The sequence below is a fragment of the Herpailurus yagouaroundi genome, unplaced genomic scaffold, assembly GCF_014898765.1.
Source record: "Herpailurus yagouaroundi ecotype Mexico unplaced genomic scaffold, PumYag 163, whole genome shotgun sequence".
NCBI classification, from domain to species: Eukaryota; Metazoa; Chordata; class Mammalia; order Carnivora; family Felidae; genus Herpailurus; species Herpailurus yagouaroundi.
In genome coordinates this window covers 28,092,340-28,115,183 of record NW_024412404.1, presented here as the reverse complement: position 1 = coordinate 28,115,183, position 22,844 = coordinate 28,092,340, and the positions used below count along the sequence as shown (strand labels likewise).

The 22,844-nt window shown below is 37.8% G+C and overlaps 1 protein-coding gene across 7 annotated transcripts in view; it reads left to right on the top strand.

The window, feature by feature from the left end:
* PARG (poly(ADP-ribose) glycohydrolase) overlaps positions 1-22,568 on the top strand; it is a 135,795-nt gene extending 113,227 nt beyond the window's left edge. For 5 of the 7 annotated variants that reach the window (XM_040485734.1, XM_040485733.1, XM_040485730.1 and 2 more), the window contains 3 exons: positions 2,403-2,508; positions 18,060-18,188; positions 18,872-22,565. In XM_040485734.1, coding sequence (XP_040341668.1) covers positions 2,403-2,508; positions 18,060-18,188; positions 18,872-19,026 — 390 coding nt within the window. In that variant the 3' untranslated portion in view covers positions 19,027-22,565. Of the gene's footprint in view, positions 1-2,402; positions 2,509-18,059; positions 18,189-18,871 lie in introns of all 7 variants that reach the window. The other 2 variants (XM_040485732.1, XM_040485731.1) reach the window with 2 other exon arrangements.
* Positions 22,569-22,844: the final 276 nt, after the last annotated feature.

The window sequence follows — 22,844 nt, the reverse complement described above, 5'->3', positions numbered from 1 at the left end:
AATGATTCCGTGATTAGTGACCCTGCTCTGGTCTCTAGCATTTGAGGGATATTTCTCCTTACTGCAGAAGGGAGAAGTATGGGTTGTTCCTCTAAAGGAGACTTAGAAGAGCTTGCTGCTTCTCTCTTATGTCTGACCTTGGAAATACTTGGTTTAAACAGAATAAAAGAATTTTGCATTTAATCACTGTAAATAGTTATTCTTTTTTTAAGTTTTTAACGTTTATTTTTAAAAGTTTTTCTTAATGTTTATTTTTGAGAGAGAGAGAGAGAGAGAGAGAGAGAGCAGGGGCGGGGCAGAGAGAGAGGGAGACACAGAATCTTAAGCAGGCTCCAGGCTCTGAACTGTCAGTGCAGAGCCTGATGCTGGGCTCCAACTCACAAAAGGTGAGATCAGGACCTGAGCTGAAGTCAAACACTTAACCGACTGAGCCACCCAAGCGCCCTAATGTTTATTTTTGAGAGACAGAGACAGAGCATGAACAGGGGAGATGCAGAGAGAGAGGGAGACACAGAATCCAAAGCAGGCTCCAGACTCTGCGGTGTCAGTGTAGAGCCCTACACAGGGCTTGAACCCATGAACCACAAGATCATGACCTGAGCTAAAGTCGGACGCTCAACCAACTAGTTGAGCCACCCACGCACCTCAAATAGTTACTCTTTGTACCTAATTACTCTGAATTGTTTTATATCTTTTAATTTCTGATTAACTTTTCAAAGTATTATTTGATTTGTTTTGCTTAAAACACGAAATGCCGGTTAATTTCAGTTTTATAGTTTGTTTTTGTTATGGCCTTTTTTCAAGATAGTTGTGGAGTTTTGGGGTTTTTTTTTTTTTAGCACAATTGGTTAGCACTTTACATTAGACTTTTCTTCTAATAATATAAATATTTCAAATTCTCTGTTGTTAGGCTCTGGTTTCACCAAGGTATGTTTGCTCATTAAAGAGGAGTCAGCCCAGATATGTAGAGATGGCAATAGGAAGAGACTAAAGCCATTCTGACAGTGTAAAAGAGAGGCGGCACTAACAGGAGGCTAAGAAATCATCATCTTCATTCATGTAGGCCTGTTGAGGAGAATTTGACAGGGAAGCAAGCGGCAAAGTTATGTGTATTCTGGCAGTCTTTTCTCCCCCTTTGGCATAAAGGCAGAGACTCTGTCTTTTAAGAACCTGCAAAAAAACCCAAACAAACCTGAGCTCTTGATATTTTTGATCTGAAAGAGATTTTCAGAAGCTCCATGCATCTGATTATACAGGTAATTTGTGAGTTCTAGTGTAAGCTCTGTACCACAGCATTGAATAATGGTCTGGTACCAACTTATAATTAATATCTGTCAGGATTTACAGCCTAGGAGGGGGTGGAAGGAATAGCCTTGTTAATCTATCCAGACAGTGTGTAAAATAAATTTTTATACCTTTGTGGAAACTTCAGAGAGCAATTTACTATATTTCTATGTGTGGGTTTCATGGAAGCATCTTTCTTTATCCTTGGTTTCTCTCTAGGAACATTTGTCACAGATCATTCTTTTTATTTTATTTACTATTATACATAAGCTATATTTTAGGCTTTGTTTGCTACTTGAGAGAACCCAGGGGAGATTTGCTTTGCTATGACATTAAACCTCTTAATATAGTCTGATAGTTTCAGAAAACTGAGAAAGACCAACTAGGCTGGCAGCAAAGAAATGGAAATCTACAACTTTGGGGCTTAAACTGCAGTCTTCTCATGTACAAAATTAAATGTTCCTCTAAGTAAGACTTAGCCAGTGTCCTCAGGATAGATCATACTTTTCTCAAAGTGACTAGCGAATGTTAAAATATTCTAGCTTAAAGCAGAGCTGAAACCAGAGAATCTTGGAGCTAGAGGGGACCTTAAAGATTATTTTATAACCAGGTATAGGAATCCCATACACAGTTACTAGTCTTTAAGTCCCAGTAATTGAGAAGGCAAGTGTTAAGGAAGCACAGTGGTGATAACTCTTTACCTTAATGGAAAAAATGGTGTTCAGAAGCCTTCAAATAAAGCTATATGTTAAGTGTCTTTCCTCCCTTCAGTTCCTGGTAGTTTGTAATTGGGATCCCATCAGTTCTTGAAATACCTTTGATATTTCCATTTATATTTGTTTGAATCAGACAAAGAAACTGAGACTTGTCTGTATTGGTTTAAGGGCTTTGGCCCAGCATGAAAACAAATAAATACTAGAATTGATCATTTCTTACTCTCTTCTATAATCCCAGGATTTTCTTGTTTTCCCTCTACTTTGGCCCCTAAAAAAAAAAAAGAAAAGAAAAAGAAAAAATAGAGCATAAGCTTGGTAATAGCCACTGATCTTAGTACATCAGTCAGAAATACTGTTAGTGTCTAGTCACTCACACACTGTGATGTTTCTTTCATCCTGCAGGCTTACTGTGGATTTCTCCGTCCTGGAGTTTCTTCAGAGAATCTTTCTGCAGTAGCCACAGGAAACTGGGGCTGTGGTGCCTTTGGCGGTGATGCTAGATTAAAAGGTAAGTAAATAAGTTGTTGTAAGAATGATAAGCATTTTGACTACAGAGAAAAAGTCCTTCAAACTTGGATTTCTAATGTTCTGTTTTATACAATAAGAGACCACAAAGATTGAAGAGAAAAACAGTATTTGACACCATCCTCTTTTTCCTTATTGTATTTAAAGGAATACTTATTTTTATTTGCTATCTCCTTTTAAGATCTCTTTAGTCTACCAGACCAGTATTTAGTTGAATAGAGGGATGGAAGAGTCCAGAATGACTATGAAGTTTCAAACCAAAGTACCCGTTAAGCACTTTCCTTCACAGAAGTGATTTTGATAGAGCAATTTCGTTGACTTACTCATTCACCAAACTTGTGAGGCATCTGCTATGTTGTAGGCACTGTGGTAGACTCTGAGAATGCAAAGGTGAATAAAATGTAGTCCCTGCTTTGGAATTCACAATTTGGCATATGAGAGAGAAGCATAGAAAATGCAATATAGTAGTGAATGCTTTAGTAGAGGTGCACATATGTGGGAGTACAGCTTGGGAGAGCTGCATGAAGAACATAGATAAGGAGCCACTTGGGTACCCAAGAAGGATAAACATTTCTTACATTTTATTGTTTATGGTAGAAAAATCACAAAATCTGATCAAAGCTACTGGCCATTTACCAAATTATGACATTTACTTTACTCTCAAAAGTATCAGTCGTAGAAAATCGTATTGTATCGTTACTTAAGAAGGATACTGTTCTGTGTCATCCCAACTGGTCTGTCGTCAACTAGGTGTGCTGCAATACAATCCTGGCATGAACTACCTGGAGTTAGTGCAAATTCCACAGGTTAAGGGCAAAGTCCTCCATAAGACCACCTCTACTTCAGACTCTAGCTGCAAGTCTGGGGGCAGGGTGTCCCCAGGCCACCTACATCTCTGACCAACTGGCTACCAATCTAGGAGGTTCCCACAAGCTCCTTCAGATTTGATAATTTACTAGAATGACTCATAGAGCTCAGAAAGGTGCTACTACATTTTATTATAAAGGATACACATAGGGTGAGATCTGTGAGGGAATACAGAGCTTCCATGCCTTCTCGCTGTGGTGTCAGGGCACATCTCTCTCCTCATACATCAGTGTGTTCGCCAACGAGAAGCTCCACTGACCTTTGATGTCCAAAGTGTTTATGCTTGTTTGTTTTTAAGTAGGCTGCACACCTCAGCATGGGGCTTGAACTCATGACCCTGGCATCCCGATGTCCAAAGTTTTTATTGGGGCCTCATTATATAGGTATTGTTGATTAAATCATTGGCCCCATTATTGAACTCAGTTTCAACTCTCCTTCCATTTGCTGGAAGTCAGTGGCTGAAAATCCCAATCCTGTAGCTATGTAGGGGCTCACCCAGAGTCCTCCTTAGCATAACAAAGACATTCAGGAAATTCCGAGGTTTTTGAAATTCTTTGTTATACTACAGTTAATAAAGTAATAAAATAAAACAGAAAACAGCCAACTGGCCTTGATAGCCAAACTAGATATAGATAAAAATCTACCTCGCTGGGAATAAAATAGTTGAGTCTGTCATTATTTATGAGTATGTTATTTTTGTAAAAATGTCACATTTATTATTTTTTTAATCCAGAAAAATATTATGAAGTGTGTAAAAATCATCAGAGTTCATTGTTAACATTTTTGGCGATCATCTTTTCAGATATTCCTATTAACAATCTGTGTAACCATTTGACATTAATAACATAAAACCAGTCTATGCTCTGACCTCTTCTTTTTGAAAACCATACAAATGTAAATGTACTGTCAACATTTTTAATAGCTATATAGTATTCTGTTGTATGTATTTCTACTTACCATAATTTATTTCACTGGTTCTCCCTTTATAGACAGTTGGTTTATTTTCTTAATCTTATAAGCAATACTGCAGTATATAATTACATATGTTATATATGATTATTTTCTTAGGATTAATTCCTAGAAGTGAGATTAATAACCCAAAGGCATATATACTTTATATTTTGATACTTGTTGCAAGTTATCCTTCTGAAAGGTTATATCAATTTCTATTGTCTTCCCTGCATAAGAATCCTCACTAACAAGGGATTTTTGTCAATTTTCAATGTTTATTTATTTTGGGGACAGAGAGAGACAGAGCATGAACAGGGGAGGGGCAGAGAGAGAGGGAGACACAGAATCGGAAACAGGCTCCAGGCTCTGAGCCATCAGCCCAGAGCCTGACGCGGGGCTCGAACTCACGGACGGCGAGATCGTGACCTGGCTGAAGTCGGACGCTCAACCGACTGCGCCACCCAGGCGCCCCTCAATTTTAAAAATTTCTCTGAGGTTCAACAGTTTTTATATGTTTATTGGCCATTTTTATTTGCTTTGTGAATTGTTTTTTTCACTCTTCTGCCCATTTAGCTCTTTGGAAATAGTTTTGACTTTTCAATGGATAGTAATAACTCTTTGTATATTAGGAAATATTGGGGCATCTGGCTGGTTCAGTCAGAAGAGCATGGGACTCTTGATCCTTGGGGTCATGAGTTCGAGCCCCATGTTGGGTGTAGAGATTACTTAAAAATAAAATTAAAAAAAAAAAAAGAAATATCATTAATTGTTATATTATGTTGCAGGTATTTTTTCATTTATTTCAGCCTGTTGGGTTGTTGTCACGTGGACTTAATTTTATGTGTTTACATATTTGTGGCATGCTTAGAGAAATCTTTTCCTTCATTCTAAAGGCTTTCACCCACATTTTTTTCATAATCAGAAACAAAACCTGCATGTTATTATTTTCAGTGTTTTGAAAATCTATAGAAGAAAGAATTTTTAGGTTTTATGAAATTATTTATCATCCTCAATTTGAGGAAACCTGTTTTTCATTCTGGGCTTATTGATCTTATGGCAGACGATTTTGCTGTTTTTCTGTGAAGTAAAATGAATGAGTAGATTCGTATCATCAATCCAAAAAACCAGGTCTGCCATAAGCTTTGGTCATTTGTGATGGACAATTTGAGAAGCTTTATAAATGTCTTCCTTTCCTTTCTTTTCTTTGTGGCATAAAAATATTTTTCTCCGATTACAGTTTTGTTTCCCCTTGGTGAGTACCAAGCATAGTATTCAAAGAGTTTCATTATATAGTTCATTTTCCCCATTATTGAGATTTAAAGTTAACAGTGACCTTTTGACAATTCCCTCTCCTTCATTCACTTGAATAATCATAAAAATTAGAAGTAGTTATTTATCCTTTAGTGGGGAATTGTTTACTGAAACTGATTTTGAAAAGAAAGATACTGTGATACATCTATGTAACGAAATATTATGTAGACATTGGAACTATTGCAGAAATACAACTGCCGACATGGAAGTATGTTTTTAGAATACTGCCGAATGGGGGAAATACATAGTATATGTATTATAAACAATTCTGAAAATCAAATGATAAATATAAAATATCACAAATTTGAGATTCTCTGTGTTCATCTGTTTATGTGCAAAGATTAGCTATGGTTGTCTCTAGGTGAGTGATACAGATTTTTTTTTAATTTGTACTTTTCTGTTTTAAGCTTATATTGTTTCTGTAACAAAAAGTCTTAGTAAAAAAATTTTCTGACGACATGGATAGACCTTGAAAGCATTTTTATGTTAAGTGAAATAAGTGAGAGAGAAAAAGGCAAATAGTGTATATCTCACTTTTATGTGGAATATTAAAAACAAAAACAAAACACCTAGCTCATAGATACAGAGAACAGATTGGTGGTTTCCAGAGGTGGGGTATGGGGGTGGGTGAAATGGGTGAAAGGGATTAGAATGTACAAACATCCAGTTATAAAATGAATAAATCATGGGTATATAATGTATAACATTGTGACTATAATTAGTAATAACTGTATTGCATATTGGAAAATTGCTTAAAGAGTAGATGTTGAAAGTTCTCATCACAAGTAAGAATAATCTTGTAACTGTGGTGATGGGTGTTAACTATACTTATTGTGATAATCATTTCTTAATATGTACAAATACCAAATCATCATAGTGTATATTTGAAAACTTACATAATTTTATATGGCAGTTATATCTCAGTTAAGAAAAACAGCCATCAAGACATTATAAACTCCTCTTTTATAAGCTCACTTTCTCATCAGTCACATAGTAGACATGGGCAAAGCGGGCATTTAAATCCTAGATGAATCTCCAAAAGAAGAGAGTACCAATAAAGAGATGTTTGCTAATGACCTGGTATTAGGGAGGTAGAGCAGGTGCATAGAAAGGAATCAAGAAGCTATGGTCCACTTGAGAGTATTGAGAGATGATACAAAGTTGGAAAAGTTGGAAAGCTAAAACCCTTTGAGAGCAGATAAAGACACAGCCAATATTAACTTTTTCTTGACTGGCCATCTTTATCTGTCCCTAGGTCTTACCAAACCTTTCAGGAAGACTCTTTGAACCATCAGATGCTTATCCCTACCTTAATAGAGAAAGAAGGAAGGAAGGATAGTTTTTAAAAAAACCATGGAGAGCAAACATGGGCATATGCAGATCCTTAAACTTCTATTTCTTTTATTAGCAATAAGACTAAATATTTGTTAATATGCTTTCTGCCTAACTATACAGGAGGATTGCAATTTACAACAATTTGATTTTGAACTGTTTTCATTATACATTCTGCTGACAACTGTTAAGATAATATTTTTCATATATTCATTCATTCAACAGACATTTACTAACAACTTTCTGCCCCAAAGCAGCCCATGTCCCTAGAACTAGAGGGTAGAAAACAAGGGACATGGGGAAGAGGGAGGGGTTTGGTGCCTGTCACCCACCAGCAGCCACTCATCTCCTGTGTGCCTGTGCTACCATGTGGGCTCTCTCTGTCCTCCTCCTGGCCCTTCATCTTTCTGAGCACCTGTGGAAGCCTATGAAAAAGAGCTTTTGAGTGAGTGTGAACTCTCTATTTCTCGGGCTCCTGATTATTCCAAAGTAACCCCCCAGTCTACACTTGGCTTTTAAATTTTATGTTAAAGTTTTAGCTGTTTTATTCTTACCCATTTGTATGGTGCTTACCTCTGTCTCCTGTGCTCTTTCAAAGATCATAGTTTGTATCTTCTTGGAGGGGGTTGTCATACTTTGATTGCCTTGCAACAACACAGCTCTCTAGTAGACTCAGGAAGAGTGTAAGATTCTGTAGGTTACTTGGCATTTTTTCATTGTTAGAAGTAGGTTCTTTTTGTGGCTTTATTCATCCCATCTCAGTTAGAGACTGAAGTGGGCTTCTGCTCTAAGGGTGCCACCAGATATCCATGAGATTTTTAGGAGATAATTTAAAACCATTTTGAAATGGTTGGTTTAAAAATAAAATGGTTTCTTTACCTCTTTTTTTAAAAAAAAATTATTTTTGAGAGAGAGAGAGACGGAGCATGAGTTGGGGGAGGGGCAGAGAGAGAGGGAGACACAGAATCCAAAGCAGGCTCCCGGCCCCTAGCTGTCAGCACAGAGCCTGACGTGGGGCTCGAACCCATGAACTGCGAGATCATAACCTGAGCTGAAGTTGGATGCTTAACTAACTGAGCCACCCAGGCTCCCCTCTTTTACCTATTATTTAAAAAAAAATTTTTTTTTGGAGCTACTCTTAGTGGCATAACAGTTGTTGTAGATGCTATACTGGTACATGAAAAGATGTCTCTGAATGATGTAGAACTTATTCTATGTCTATGAGATTCTATACTTATTAGCTCAGACCCTGTAGCCCTCTAATTTTGTCTGCTTGCTTTGTGAAGGTATTGAGTGGTACTCTAAAGTTCTATTATATTTTTGTCAATTCCTCCTTCCATTTTCTTCAATGTTTATTTTTTATATCTCTCCATACTGTGTTACCTGACTTGAGAAAATTATGCCTTTGCTAGTTTACTGTAATTAAAGGTATCTTGATGTTGTACTCCTGTGTATTTTCTTTTCTATACCCATTCCCTACCTTAGCTACCTAAAAGTGATTTGCAAATAAAATATGCTCAAGGAATTTCTCTTTAACAAATTTATTCAACAACCCTGTATGCCTTTCATTAATCTAGGGTTTTGCACATTCTTCTGAAATTGCCTGTTAGCATCTGCCTAATTCCCTGTATTCCTTTAAGACTGCACTCTAGGGATGCTTGAGTGGCTCAGTCGGTTAAGTGTCCGACTTCGGCTCAGGTCATGATCTCGAGGTTCGTGGGTTCAAACCCTGCATCAGGGTCTGGGCTGACAGCTTGGAGCCTGGAGCCTGCTTCAGATTCTGTGTCTCCCTCTCTCTGCCCCTCCCCTGGTAGCGCTGTCTCTCTCCATCTCACAAAAATTAATAAATATTTAAAATGAAAAAAAAAAGACTGGGGCACCTGGGTAGCTCAGTTGGGTGAGCGTCTGACTTCGGCTCAGGTCATGATCTCACAGCTTCTGGGTTTGAGCCCCATGTGCTGACAGCTCAGAGCCTGGAGCCTGCTTCGGATTCTCTGCCTCCCTCTCTCTCTGCCCCTTCCCTACTCGCATTCTGTCTCTGTCTCTCTCAAAAATAAATAAACATTAAAAAAAAAAAGACAGCACTCTAGTGTTAACTATTCCACAAAGATCCTCCTTCCTGTCCTACCTATACCCAACTGCCAACACTGCAACCAAGTTCTGTATTAGGATTCTTTAGTTTTAAGATATGCTAATCTACCTAATCACTTAAGCCTGAATGGCCACTGTCTACTGATATGGCAGAGAAAGACTGGGTAGATTTGGCCTCAGGGATTACTGGATCCTAGGATCAGACACTTCCTCTTGTGTGTTGGTTTCTCCAATGCCTGCTTCTCTGTAGATGATAGCTTCATTCTCTTCTATTTCCATTGGTTATCTCTCCATGGCAGGAGATGGAGACCAAACAGTTCCAGGTTTACAGTACTGCAACTGAGTGACCCTAGTGGAAAGGAGAACTCCTCCATTTAAAAATTGGGCCAACTTAGATCACTTTCCTATCTCTTGAACCAAATCCTTGTAGTCAGCAAGTCAGTAAACACTGGACACATGCCCAGTGAGATTCAGAAGTTTTTCAGTTGATTTTTTTTTTTATTTTTTTAAGTTTATTTATTATTGAGAGAGAGAGAACACAAGCCGGGGAGAGGCAGAGAGAGAGAGGGAGACACAGAATCCGAAGCAGGCTCCAGGCTCCGAGCTATCAGCACAGAGCCTGATGCAGGGCTCAAACCCATAAGCCGTGAGATCATTACCTGAGCCGAAGTCAGACGCCTAACCGACTAAGCCACCCAGGTGCCCCTCAGTTGATTTTTATTGCATATTTATATTAAATGAAAATTTCTCTGAAATTATAGAAACTTTTTGTAAATTTATTTTCCTTCATACCTTATATCCCATTGACACCAAACTTAAATAATGTGTTTACTGGTTGTTTTGCTATTTTGGAATCAAGATAGCTAAACTCCAGAAAAATCATTGATCTAGAAAAGATAGGAACCTGGACAGTTCTGAGAAATCATTTTCTACCATGCTATCATTGACCCAGCCTATCCCTCTGGCTGGGGTTTGTGGGAGGTCTGTTTGTAGAACTGGGGAAGAGGTGACTGTCAATAAAAAAATGGAAGGTTAGAATAGGAATATGGGCCAGTTCAGTTCAGTTTTTCTTACCACAGGCTTCTTATCACCTTGCTTCCTTCTGTCAGAACACACCACACTCCATTTCTTTCTCAGCCTTTTGCTCTTACACACTTGAATAAGAATATTCCTTTCTTAACACTTCTACATTGTCCTCTTCTGTGGGCCCAGTGTCTAGAATGGGGTCTTGTACATGATAATGCATTCAAGGTGTCTAGAGTGAGTGGAATGGTTGTCCTCAGCACCTCAGAGATGCCACTTAGTTAGTGGATCTGGGAAATGGCTTTGGGAAATTTTAACTGTCTGGGAGATACTGATGATCAGCCATGTTTAAGAAAGACTACATTCTCTCCTTTAGTTTGCACGGTTACCCTTCAATTTGTAGCCACATTTTTAAGATAAGGAAACCAAGGTTCAAAAAGAGGCTAGTAAAAAAGCCCAAAGAGAGACCTAGTAGGAGTCAGAATCAAAATTCACATTTAGCCTTTCGGAAAAACCAGTATGTTGTTGTTGTTGTATCGTTGTTGTTAGTTGAGAATGTCTACAAACATTCTATGTTCCAGAAATTGTTATACTAAGTGCTTTCCTTACATATATTAGCTCATAACAATGTATTAGGTAAGCTTTATTTTTATCTTTATAGGTGAAATAGTCAAGGCAGAGAGAGGTAAGTAGCCCAATGTCACAAGGATAGCATGCAGCAATGTTAGGATACAAACCAGGGTTGATGCCCTAGAGCCCAGTGTCTGCACTCTTGCTGTTTAATCTTCATTGGCCACAAATTCTGAATCTGGATCTGGATTTGGGACTTGCCATTCTAGAGATGGTTGAATTCTTGAAGAGAGAGTGCATTTATTTTTTTTTTAATTTTTTTTTAACGTTTTTATTTATTTTTGAGACAGAGAGAGACAGAGCATGAACAGGGGAGGGGCAGAAAGAGAGGGAGACACAGAATCGGAAGCAGGCTCCAGGCTCTGAGCCATCAGCCCAGAGCCCGATGCAGGGCTCGAACTCATGGACCGCGAGATCGTGACCTCAGCTGAAGTTGGACGCTTAACCGACTGAGCCACCCAGGCACCCCGAGAGAGTGCATTTAAAGCAGGTGGAAGGATCAACGATGGGGCCTTTAGTAATATTCACGTGGGGGGGGAGGTGGAAGTTGCCAGTGATGTTGATTAAAAACAGTAGCCAGAGAACAAGACCCCAACTACAGAATAAGAGTTGGCTGAGAAGAGTGAGCAAAAAGCCGTGAGCTTTCAGCGTAACTGGGTGTGAGAGCACAAAAAACACCTTGGGTTTCATTAGAAAAACATCAGCAACACTTTCAAATCTATACTATTTAGTTTATTTACCAGCATGCAATTACATAACGTAAACAACATGAGGAAATTCTTCGGACTGGCACATGGTATGTTGCTTGGAGTAGAGCAGAATGACTTGGCATGACAGGTTTGCAGAGTAGGGGTTGAGGAGTGCGTCTGAGTCAAGACTGCCAGGGTTCAACCCTCAGATCCACTGCTTTTTGGTCTGTGACCCTAGACAAACTGCTTAAACCTTTTGATACCTATATTGCCTTATTTTCAAAATGGACGTAATACTTACATTTACCTTACTCAGTTTTTGTAAGGATTAACTGAGTTAATTCTTGTAAGTCTTGAGTTTGTGCTTTTTAAAGCTTCTAGAACCATTCAGCATGTTTAAGAACTTGGTGGTAGCAGTTGTTACTAATATTACATGCTGATGGCCTCAAACCACACCTGTGGTATGCATATCCATCATTTTACTCATTTTTGGTTTGGTTCATTTGTTGCAAGAGGACCTTATGAATTGCTTTTTGATGTCATTTATATTTATTTGAATTTTCTTCATAGCTTAACATTGATGCCAAAAAGAAAATTAAAACCCAGCTCCCTGCAGGTTAATTTAAGTGATTATTTTGGCACCTAGTTGTGCTTGAAGTTAGAATTTGATGCTTTTATAACATACTTGGAATCAGTCCACATACCCTATTAGATTTGTGATTTATTCTCATCTAACTTGTGATGCAAGAGAATTCACCTAAATCATGAGACTTAATTATTTAGATTTGCAAAGTTCCTGAGGATGTTGTACATAATAAGGTCTGAAAACAGTTCTGTTTAAAATTATCTTTTGTTAGTGATTACTGATATATAGAGTCAAGATTATATTTCTGAAAATTTCACTTGTGTATTTATAGTCTAATATCCAGTGCAAGGAGAAAAATTATAGCAGGGATTATGGAATTCTACACTCTGAAAGAGTCTTTAGGGATCGTCTGATCTAACTCCTTCATAGCATAGCTGGGAAAAATGCAGGCAAGGGAGTTAAGTGAGTTGACCAAAGTCATAGATCCTAGATAGCTAGCAGATGGGTAAGGACTGAACTCAGGTCTCCAGTCTGTAGTCCCAAACTGTCTGGCACATGCTCAGATTGCAGTGTGTACCCAAATAGAAGTGGATGTGAAACCAAAAATGTGGTGAGAATTGGTTTCTCTTATTAAGATCTGGCCTTTTTTTTTTTTTTTTAATTTTTTTTAATGTTTATTTATTTTTGAGAGAGACAGAGACAGAATGTGAGTAGGTTAGGGGCAGAGAGAGAGGGAGACACAGAATCTGAAGCAGGCTCCATGCTCTGAGCTGACAGCATAGAGCCTGAAACGGGGCTCAAACTCATGAGCTGTGAGATCATGACCTGAGCTGAAGTCGGACGCTCAACCGACTGAGCCACCCAGGCGCCCCATGATCTGGCCTTTTTTTTTGTAGCTCTGTCAAGCTTAGCTCCAGCATTTTTAAAATAAATTCTATAGGGAGATAAATTGTGAAAGTTTTTTTATTCATATTTCATTTTCTTAAGGGTCAAATGACCAGTGATCTAGTATTTCTCTATATAAGGAGAAAATAAGACTAGAAGTGTTTTTCTTTGGATCTCTCTCTCTTTTTTTAAATAGGAAATACTTAAAGCCAAATTTTCATTCAAACTAGAAGGTAAGACATGGTACTTCATGGTAGAGGAAAATGACAATTCATTTTTCCATTTTTATATGTAGTTTAGGTTAATTAGGAACCTTTTAAAATTGAGTGTACCGAAGCTTTAACATATGCATAAATTGGTTGAGTAGTTTTAATTAAAACTTATCTCTATTTGAGATTAATTACTTTCAATACTCCAAGATTAATGAGGCCTAGTAATGGTACCTCACGTTGTGGATACTCAATAAATATTAGTTTGGAAATTAGGAAATACTTTGGTGTTTTAGAATCTCACGTGTATTATAAAGTCTTAGATTCTTTCCCAAATTTGGGAATACTCAACTATGTCAAGTTTACTAGTTCAACTTAAATATATTTTTCCTTCTTACATAATTCTTAAAACTTTTTATTTGAACATAGTTTCATATTTACAAAGTTACGAAAGGAAATATAAATACCCCTGTGTGTGTGTGTGTGTGTGTGTGTGTGTGTGTGTGTGTACATATATGGACGTTTATATATATGAACACATGCATAATTTTTCTTAACCATTTGCGCTTAAGTTATTTATGTACTTTATGCTCCTTTTCCTAAATTCTTCAGTGTGTGTTTCCTAAGAATAAAATATTTTCTTATATAAACACATTACAGTTATTAAACTCATAAATGAACATTGATAGAATATTTTTATCTACTCTGTCATCTATGTTCCAATTCTGTCAGTTGCCCTCGTAAAAACCCTTTATATCCTTCTTGCCCTCCAATACAGGGTCCAGGGTCAGGTATTGCCTTCAGTTGTCATGTCTTTTAGCCTCTTTTTGAATTCGGAGTATTTCTACAGCCTTTCTTTGTCTTTTATGACATTGACATATTTAAAGAATAAAAGAATTAAAGAATAAAAAATAAAGAGTTTGCTGTTTCCTCATAATTAGGTTGAGGTTATACATTCTCAGTCAGAGCACTGCATAGGTGATAGAGGCACCTGATGGCCATCTGACCCCATTGGTGATGCTATTTTTGATTACCCAGTCAAGGTGTTGTCTGATTTCTCCACTGTATAGATACTGAGTTTTTTCCTCTCCCTTGTAGCTAATAAGCAATTTGTGGGAAGACGCTTTAAGACAAAATTTCCTTTAGATTTGGTATTCTTTACTGATTTTTGCCTGATTCAATCTTTACCATGATGGTTGCAAAGGAGGATTATCCTGTGCTATCACTTCCTCCATGCTTACCATTTAATCTTTGACGTTCTCCAGTGAGCAAGAGCCCCTCATTCTTTTTCTCCATTTATTTATTAGATATTATCTATTTATTATATGTGGACTCAAGAATTCATACTTTTTCAGTGGTTTGCAATTTATTTACTATACTTAATATTTTGGTGCCTAGCTTGTCCAGATTTGGCTGGTGGGAACTCCTTCAAACTGACTCCTGTATCCTGATCACTTTCTTTACTTTCTGGTACAACAAAATATCCTGGGCTTATCTTGTACCTATCCTGTCCTAACCATGGAATCAGGCATTTCCCTGAAGAATCCAGCTCCTTTAAAGGGGGAATGGTATTAGAGACAAAGATCTGGGCACTAGATGTGCTCAATGCTGCTGGGCTGTCTTCTTTTAAAGGGGTGCCTGGCTGGCTCAGTCTGTTAAGCATCCAACTTCAGCTCAGGTCATGATCTTGTGGTTCATAATTTCAAGCACTGCATCGGGCTCTGTGCTGACAGCTCAGAACGTGGAGTCTGTGTCAGATTCTGTGTCTTCCTCTCTGTCTCTGATCCACCCCCCCAAGTCATGCGTGCTTGCTCTCTCTCTCTCTCTCAAAAATAAATATTAAAAAAATTAAAGGGGAATGGTATTAGAGATCAATATCTGGGCACTAGATGTGCTCATTGCCGCTGGGGTGTCTTCTTTTAAAGCATTTTAGCAGACAAGGCTAAGAATGCACACACACACACACACACACACACACACAAATGTATGTATTTTGCAAGTCTGTGAGTACACAGTAGTGCCTTCTGTTTCGATCCATCTCCACAGTTACTTTTGTCTTCCCAGATTCCATGTCTGTGTGCCCCCTCTGTCATGGTAAGGACCCCAGCTCCCAACACTATCAACACATTTACTCATTTGCTCAATCCTGTAATATATTCAAAACTAGTTTCAAAATTGTTTTGCTTGAACTACTATGGTAAGCAAACCTAGTAAAAAGAATTGGGATTTGTTTGTAATTCTTTTCTCCTTGCCCAAGACTGACAGTATGTTAGTCATATATTATGTTCATAAGTTACTTGGATTAGTTATTTCTTTTCTCCATCCTTTCCTTTTCCTTTTCCCTTCAGTGAACTTATGTTATTCTTTTGAAATAAAATTAGGCTAATTTGTTTTTGTTTGTTTACAGTTATAGGCTCCTTTCCATTCCCATTCCTATTGTTTTAATTTTTTTTTTAATATAAGAATTTTAACATACTCTCAAAAATCAAAACTACAGAAGTTGTTTTCCAAAATGTTTTAGTTTGATTCCCATCTCCCCTTTTATGAAGGAAAAAATATGTAACTTGTGAAAAGCATTTATTATACCTATATTCAGTTTTACTGTTATTTAAAATACATTTTGTCTATTGACGTTTCTCCAAAGACCTTCAGATGGCCAAAAGACACATAAAAAGATGCTCAACATTACCCATCATCAGGGAAACACAAATAAAAACCACAGTGAGATATCACCTCACATCTGTCTGAACAGCTAAAATAAAAAACAAACAAGTGTTGGTGAAAATGTGGAGGAAAAGGAACCCTCATGCACTGTTGGTGGGAACGCAAACTAGTATGGGCACTGTGGAAGACAGTATGGAGGTTCCTCAAAAAATTAAAAATAGAACTACCTTACGATCCAGTGATTACAGTACTGGTTATTTACCCAAAAAATACGGAAGCACTAATTCAAAGGTATATATGCATCCCTATGTTTTTTGCAGCATTATTTATAATAGCCAAACTATGGAAACAGCCCAAGTATCCTAGGTAAAGAAGATGTATATGTATATGTATGTATGTATATATTTATAATATTATTCAGCCATTAAATAAAAAGAATGAAATGTTGCCATTTGCAGCAACATGGTTGGATCTATAGAGTATAATGCTAAGCAAAATAAGCCAGTCAAGAAAGACAGATATCATATAATTTCACTCTTATGTGAAATTTAAGAAATAAAACAAAGAGGAAAAAAGGGACAAACCAAAACACAGACTCTTAATTATAGAGGATAAACTGATTGTTATCAGAGGGGTAGTGGGAGGAGGTTGGGTGAAATAGGTGAAGGGGATTAAGAGTACAGTTATCTTTCTTTTTTTAAGTTTATTTATTTTAAGAGAGAGAGAATCCCAAGCAGGCTATGCCGCTGTCAGCACAGAGCCTGATGTGGGGCTCAGTCTCACAAACCGCGAGATCATGACCTGAGCCGAAATCAAGAGGTGGACACTTAACTGACTGAGCCACCCAGGCTCCCCTCTTTTTTTTCAAAAGTTTATTTATTTTGAGAGAAAGTGCGAGTCAGGGACAGGTAGAGGGAATGGGAGAGAGAGAGTCCTGAGCAGACTCCCAAGTTCGGAGTGGATCCCAGTGCGGGGCTTGATTTCATAACCACAAGATTACAACCTGAGTTAATATCAAGAGTTGGATGATTAGGGGTGCCTGGGTGGCTCAGCTGTGCTGACAGCTCAGAGCCTGGAGCCTGTTTCAGATTCTGTGTCTCCCTCTCCTCTCTGCTCGCTCTCTCTCTCTCTCTCTCTCTCTCTCTCAAATAAACATTCAAAAAAATTTTTAAAAAGAGAGTTGGGGGGCGCCTGGGTGGCGCAGTCGGTTAAGCGTCCGACTTCAGCCAGGTCACGATCTCGCTCGCGGTCCGTGAGTTCGAGCCCCGTGTCGGGCTCTGGGCTGATGGCTCAGAGCCTGGAGCCTGTTTCCGATTCTATGTCTCCCTCTGTCTCTGCCCCTCCCCCGTTCATGCTCTGTCACTCTCTGTCCCAAAAATAAATAAACGTTGAAAAAAAAAATTAAAAAAAAAAAAGAGAGTTGGACGCTTAACTGAGTCACCCAGGTACCCCAAGAGTACACTTATCTTGATGAACAGTGAGTAATATATGGAACTGATGAATCACTATATTGTATGCTATCTGTTAAATATACTGGAATTAAAATTAGTAAAGTCTTCAAAATTTTTTAAATGAAAAATAAAATAAATTTTGTCTACTGAGATTAAGGTAATAAAGGAAATTAATTTTTAGGAATATATTTCAGGCTCAGTGATTTATAACTCTGATTCCTAGGGACAGTGGTTCTCAATGAATGTCCCATTCCAGCAGTAACTAGAGTTACTGTTCAGTGTTTTCAGGAACATTCCCTCTCTGCTGTAGTAATTGGGAGTGCAGGAGGGATGAGGGTGTGCTCTCTAACCCATTTTGAGAATGCTTGCTATAGGGTTAATGAGAGCATTAGAACCTCCCAAGTGCATTGGTCAGGAAAATTCAGAGACTCATCTGATACAAAAGACTGGTGACTATGTAATAAGACAAAATAAATCAAGCCAGCAAACAAAAAGTTTAGTTCCAGATTAACATAAGAAGAAAAAAAAAATACAACCAACTTAGTGCCTTGATTGTGCTGCCTTAGATGCACCTTCCCTTATTTATTTCCCCACAGAGGTGCTTGTGTGGGAATCCTGTGGCTTCATGATATTCTCAGCAGCATATCTGAAAAGTCACATGATAGATGATTTATACCCATCTGTATTTGCCATTTCTAATAATGTGTATATTATATTAGGTTTATAAATCTTTGATTCAGGATAAAGCTATGGGACACTAGCTGTAATTTAGCTGGTTAAAAGAACTAAATGTGTCTTGGTGGAAAGTGTCATAACATAGCTGTGTTTTTTTCTCTTTGCTACAGCCTTAATACAGATAATGGCAGCTGCTGTAGCTGAGCGAGATGTGGTTTATTTCACCTTTGGGGACTCAGAATTGATGAGAGACATTTACAACATGCACACTTTCCTTACTGAAAGGAAACTAACCGTTGGTAAGTAGGAGATAGTCTTGACACTTGGTGTCTAGATAGATTGTCCACCATCCAGGATAAGTGGATAAGAAAAAATAAAAGTATGACTTTGAGAAAGGCAGACAAAGTCTTAGATGGGCAACGTCTGCAGAATCCTTTTCTGGCAAAGTTTCATCTGCAATCTTGAATGAGTATGTCAGCTTATTAAAATAAGGCCAAGAAACCGGTTCTTAGTATCCATTTTTACTTTTATGCATATAGAAAACTAAAAGAGGGATACTGTAGGAAGGTAAGTCTAGGTCTAAGAGGTCTCACTCTGAGTCATACTTATGAGACATAACAGCATGCTCATTTCTGTATTTCAGCTGGACCTGAAAGGCCTTGCTACCCTGGGAGCTGAGTGTAGAAGTAAAGTTGCCACAAACTCCCAAAATGATAAGTGGCCAAATACCACATATACCTATACCATGTATAGCCTGTTGTAATCATGAACTAATAAGTAGTTTCTTTAAGGTACTTATGTGTTTTGTTCTTTTTAGCTTTATGTCAGGAAAGCCTTCCAGGCATATGAAATTCATACTCTATTTTCAAAAGCCAAAAATGAGGATATGTTTTTTAGATTAAGAGAAAACTAGCGTGCTCTTTAGTAGTTCTATCCATCTTTGTACCTTAATGGGGGTTTTGGTCTGGCCTTTACTTTCCAGGAGAAGTGTATAAGCTCTTGCTACGGTATTACAACGAAGAATGCAGAAACTGTTCGACCCCCGGACCAGACGTCAAGCTTTATCCATTCATATACCATGCCGTGGAGTCCTGTACAGAGACCACCAGCCAACCAGGACAGAGGACTGGGGCCTGAGTAACTGAGTAAATAGAACTTCCTTCCACCTCTCACCAGAAACATCCTTTTTGAATTGTCAGGTGTAATATACGAACTGACTTAATTTAATATAGATGTGTATATAATCCAGTTTGTGGGCAAGGATGCAGTCCCTTCCACACATATGCAGTTGTCAGTTTGTACATGTAAGCCCCCTCCATCCTAACTTACGTATGCTTAGATATATTTTGTTTCCATTTTTTTCTATTTCAGTCTTCATTCTTCAGCTTTTCTTTCTTTTGCCCATCAGATTTCCTGTGAAATCCCATGAAGGGTTGTGCTCAGTCCATCAGGTCTCTTTTGATGCCTATATATTATGCACATTGCCTCTGCAGCTAGCAGATGCCAGGGAAGAAGTTGAAAACCAAGAACTTTTTTAACTGGGTTTGCTAAAGATCTCCCTGTAAGCCTTTCACCCCCAACTCTTGTTAAGATTGTGTTGCCCGAGTTTTTGAATTTTGAAAATTAAGAGTTGAGGATTTTTTTATACATGTTACATAATGTAAATCTCCTAGGTCAAAACGATTTTGTATTTAAGACAGAATAATTTCCAGATACAGTTCTTTTGAGACATCACCTTTATCTAAAATGGTTTGTCTATACTTTTTTCCCTGTTCAATTTTTATTAATACTGTTTTTTGGAAACTGACCAAGATGGAAGGAAATGTAGAATAAAAGAGTTTCCCCAAATGGCGTTTTAAAAAGAAAAGAACAAAGGGAGTTGAAGGCTTTTTTTGTTTCTTGGGATTTTTTTTCTTTTCAAATTAGAATTATTGTTTGTTCTCTGGTGCTTGAGGCATATTCATATAACCAAAGTTTAGGAACTGAGAACTCACACGATTTGTATATATTAAAGTTTCTCTGGTATTCAATGATTACATAGTTAATAAATTTCCATTAACAAATCATTTGTCAGAAACTCCCATATCATCTATATTTTATATGTATATAAATATATGTTCTTTAAGTGTGTCTGTTTGCAAGCACATAACACCCAAATAAAACTGGAATTATAGGAAATGATTAGGTTTAGGCTTTATCAGGGGCTCTGTTTAAAATCATTTATTTACAGTTGTATCCATTTAAAGCTGGTGGCAAACAAATAATAATGTCTTTCAGAGGTTTCAATAAAAGTCGATTCTGTTTTGAGAGTAGAGTTTAATCACAAAGCACTTATTCATATTTCTAAAATAGTTCTAACCTATTACTGTTGAAGTTCTAGTTTATAGTCAACTGTCAGAAAACGCTATTGGAGATCCAGTCCTAGTAGTAAGGAATTTTGGCGGATGGTCCAAACTCCTGGTGTCAGTATTGGCAGGAAAATATGGGGCTGTGGCCAATGTCTGCAACTCTTTTTATTCGGAATTTGGCACCTGACAGCAGCCACTTGTCATTAATGAAGTTCTTTACCACGGTACTAAGATTTTTAAACATCTCCCCAAATCCAAGGTGTCTGGCTTTATTTCTACTGATGCTAAAGTCTTCTCTTTCCTTCCCAACCCATTCTGAGCTTTGTTTAAGCATTCATAGTTATATTTCATTTCTTTTTTCTGTCTCCATATCATTTGCCTCTTACCCAGCTCCAAGACTAAGTGAACAGTTCTTTAAAACAATACAGGAGCAGTATAGGATGGTTCATGTGGTAGAGAAATCATTAAATCCAGGTAAGACCACCCAGCCTAATATTCCAGAACATAGACTCTAAGACTCAACTCTTGTTGATGAACGGGCTTAGTGACTTGGCCATCTACCTGTGCCTCACTCTTTTGAGGGCCTTCAAAGAAGACCTGCCCACTCTGTCCCAGTACATTCGGGGATTGGGACAGTTTAATCAAAGGGAATGTAAAGAGAACTAATGTCCATTTTTTGAGGCAGGAGGAATGCCCTCTATAAAAAGAGGGAAAAAAATCAGACTTCTAATTAACGTGTGTCTGTTCTAAGACATTTAACTGCACCTTTTTATTCTCTTTCATTAGGGGCTTATTGTTTCCTTCATATTGTTTACCTTCCCTTTCATCTATTGAGGCATGAAATGGTATTTTTAGTTTAGAATTCTTATGTTGTTAATATAGCTCACTGGCTTTATGCTTTCTGTCTAGCTCACTGAAATGAAGTAACAGTTTAAGGAAGCAATGCGGAGTCATGGAAAAAATTTGAGATTTTAAATCAGACAAACTAGGTTCCAGTGTTAGCCATGTATCTTGCTAATTCTCTAAATAAACTTAATATTTGAGCCTTATTTAACTCATCTAGAAAATGGGCTATTAGCACTTATTAGGGAATAGTGTATATAAAGAAGTGTTCGTGGGGTCTGGCACATAGTTGGTACTCAATAAATTTCAGTCTTTATAGTTGACCAGGAAACATTTATGGAGCACCTCCTGTATGTATTACTGTATGTAATAACATACTGTGCTAGTTGCTTTGCATATTTTAGCCCATTTTTCCAATGGACTAACAGATGCCCAGAGGTTAGGGAATACCATCATCTCAACCTCCAGAAGTTCTTTGTGAAAGGAAACTTACTCTATCATCTCTGGCAGAGAGCTGACTGAGCAAAGGCTCTGACACTGTTGTTCTCTACCAAGTTCCTACTATAAGTTATTCTTCATAATGAATGACGTTATCAGTGGGGTGCATTAAAATATCTCTGAGAGAATTATTTCTTTTCTTGCTGGTTGAAGTGACATTAAGGGCAGGCAGACCCAAATTGGTACTCAAAGGGGAGATTGAGAGGAGATCTAACCAGGCTTCATGATTGCCTTGCCAGGTGTTTAACCAATATTTATTGCTTTGGAAACCAAATACTGATTAAGCTGTCCCACTGCAAGAATACGATAGAGCAAAAATTAGCTGGGTTGTGTTCTTAAAGACTTCAACAGGAAGAGAAGCAGTTGTATAGATTCTCGCCTGTTTTTTGTTTTTTTTTTTTGGTTGTTTTTTGTTTTGTTTTGTTTTTTTGGTCTTTTCCAATCTGTGTGGCTGCATGTTTATGGCTTTTTTCTGATGTAAGGAAAACCTGAATCCTAGTATGTCTGCTTTAATGATAAGTAAAGTTTAGAAGTCCTGTACTTTCTTCTTTCAGGCTTGTGGATCTGCTCCAATCCGTTGTTTTTGGAGGTAAGGGAAAGACCAGCCATTGCTGGCACTTGAGTTCAAATATATAATCCTGTTCTTGTTTGGGGGCTGGAAGAGGGTCCGAATGAATACTTATTGGAACAAACTACTAAAATCCACTGAGCCACCGCTGTTCTCTGTGCCTGTGACAGTGTCCTTTGTCCCCCATCATCAGATTCCCACACAGATCTACTGAACCTCCAAAGGAGAAAGTTTCCCATACAAGACATCCAAAACTGCTGTGTTTGCCTGATAACTGGTTTTATTTTTCCTGACTGTTTATTTTAAATATAGGGTTACCATGTAATGATGATTTTGAACTTGGGAATAAGGAGAGCTCTGTGCTATTGTTTACATGATTTTTGTAGGATGAGAATAAAGAAATTCTGACCCCCTTGTTACTACCTCTTTTTTCTCAAATAATTATGCTACATTTAAGATGTTCATATGCATGCTCTTATTTTATTTTTTTATTTAAATTTTAGTTCGCATACAGTGCAATATTGGTTTTAGGAGTAGAATTCAGTGATTCATCACTTCCATACAACACCCAGTGCTCATCACAAATACCCTCTTTACTACCCATCTAGCCCATCCCCTCCCACCTCCCTCCATCAACCCTCAGTTTTTTCTCTGTTATTAAGAATCTCTTAAAATTGGGGGCACCTGGGTGGCTCAGT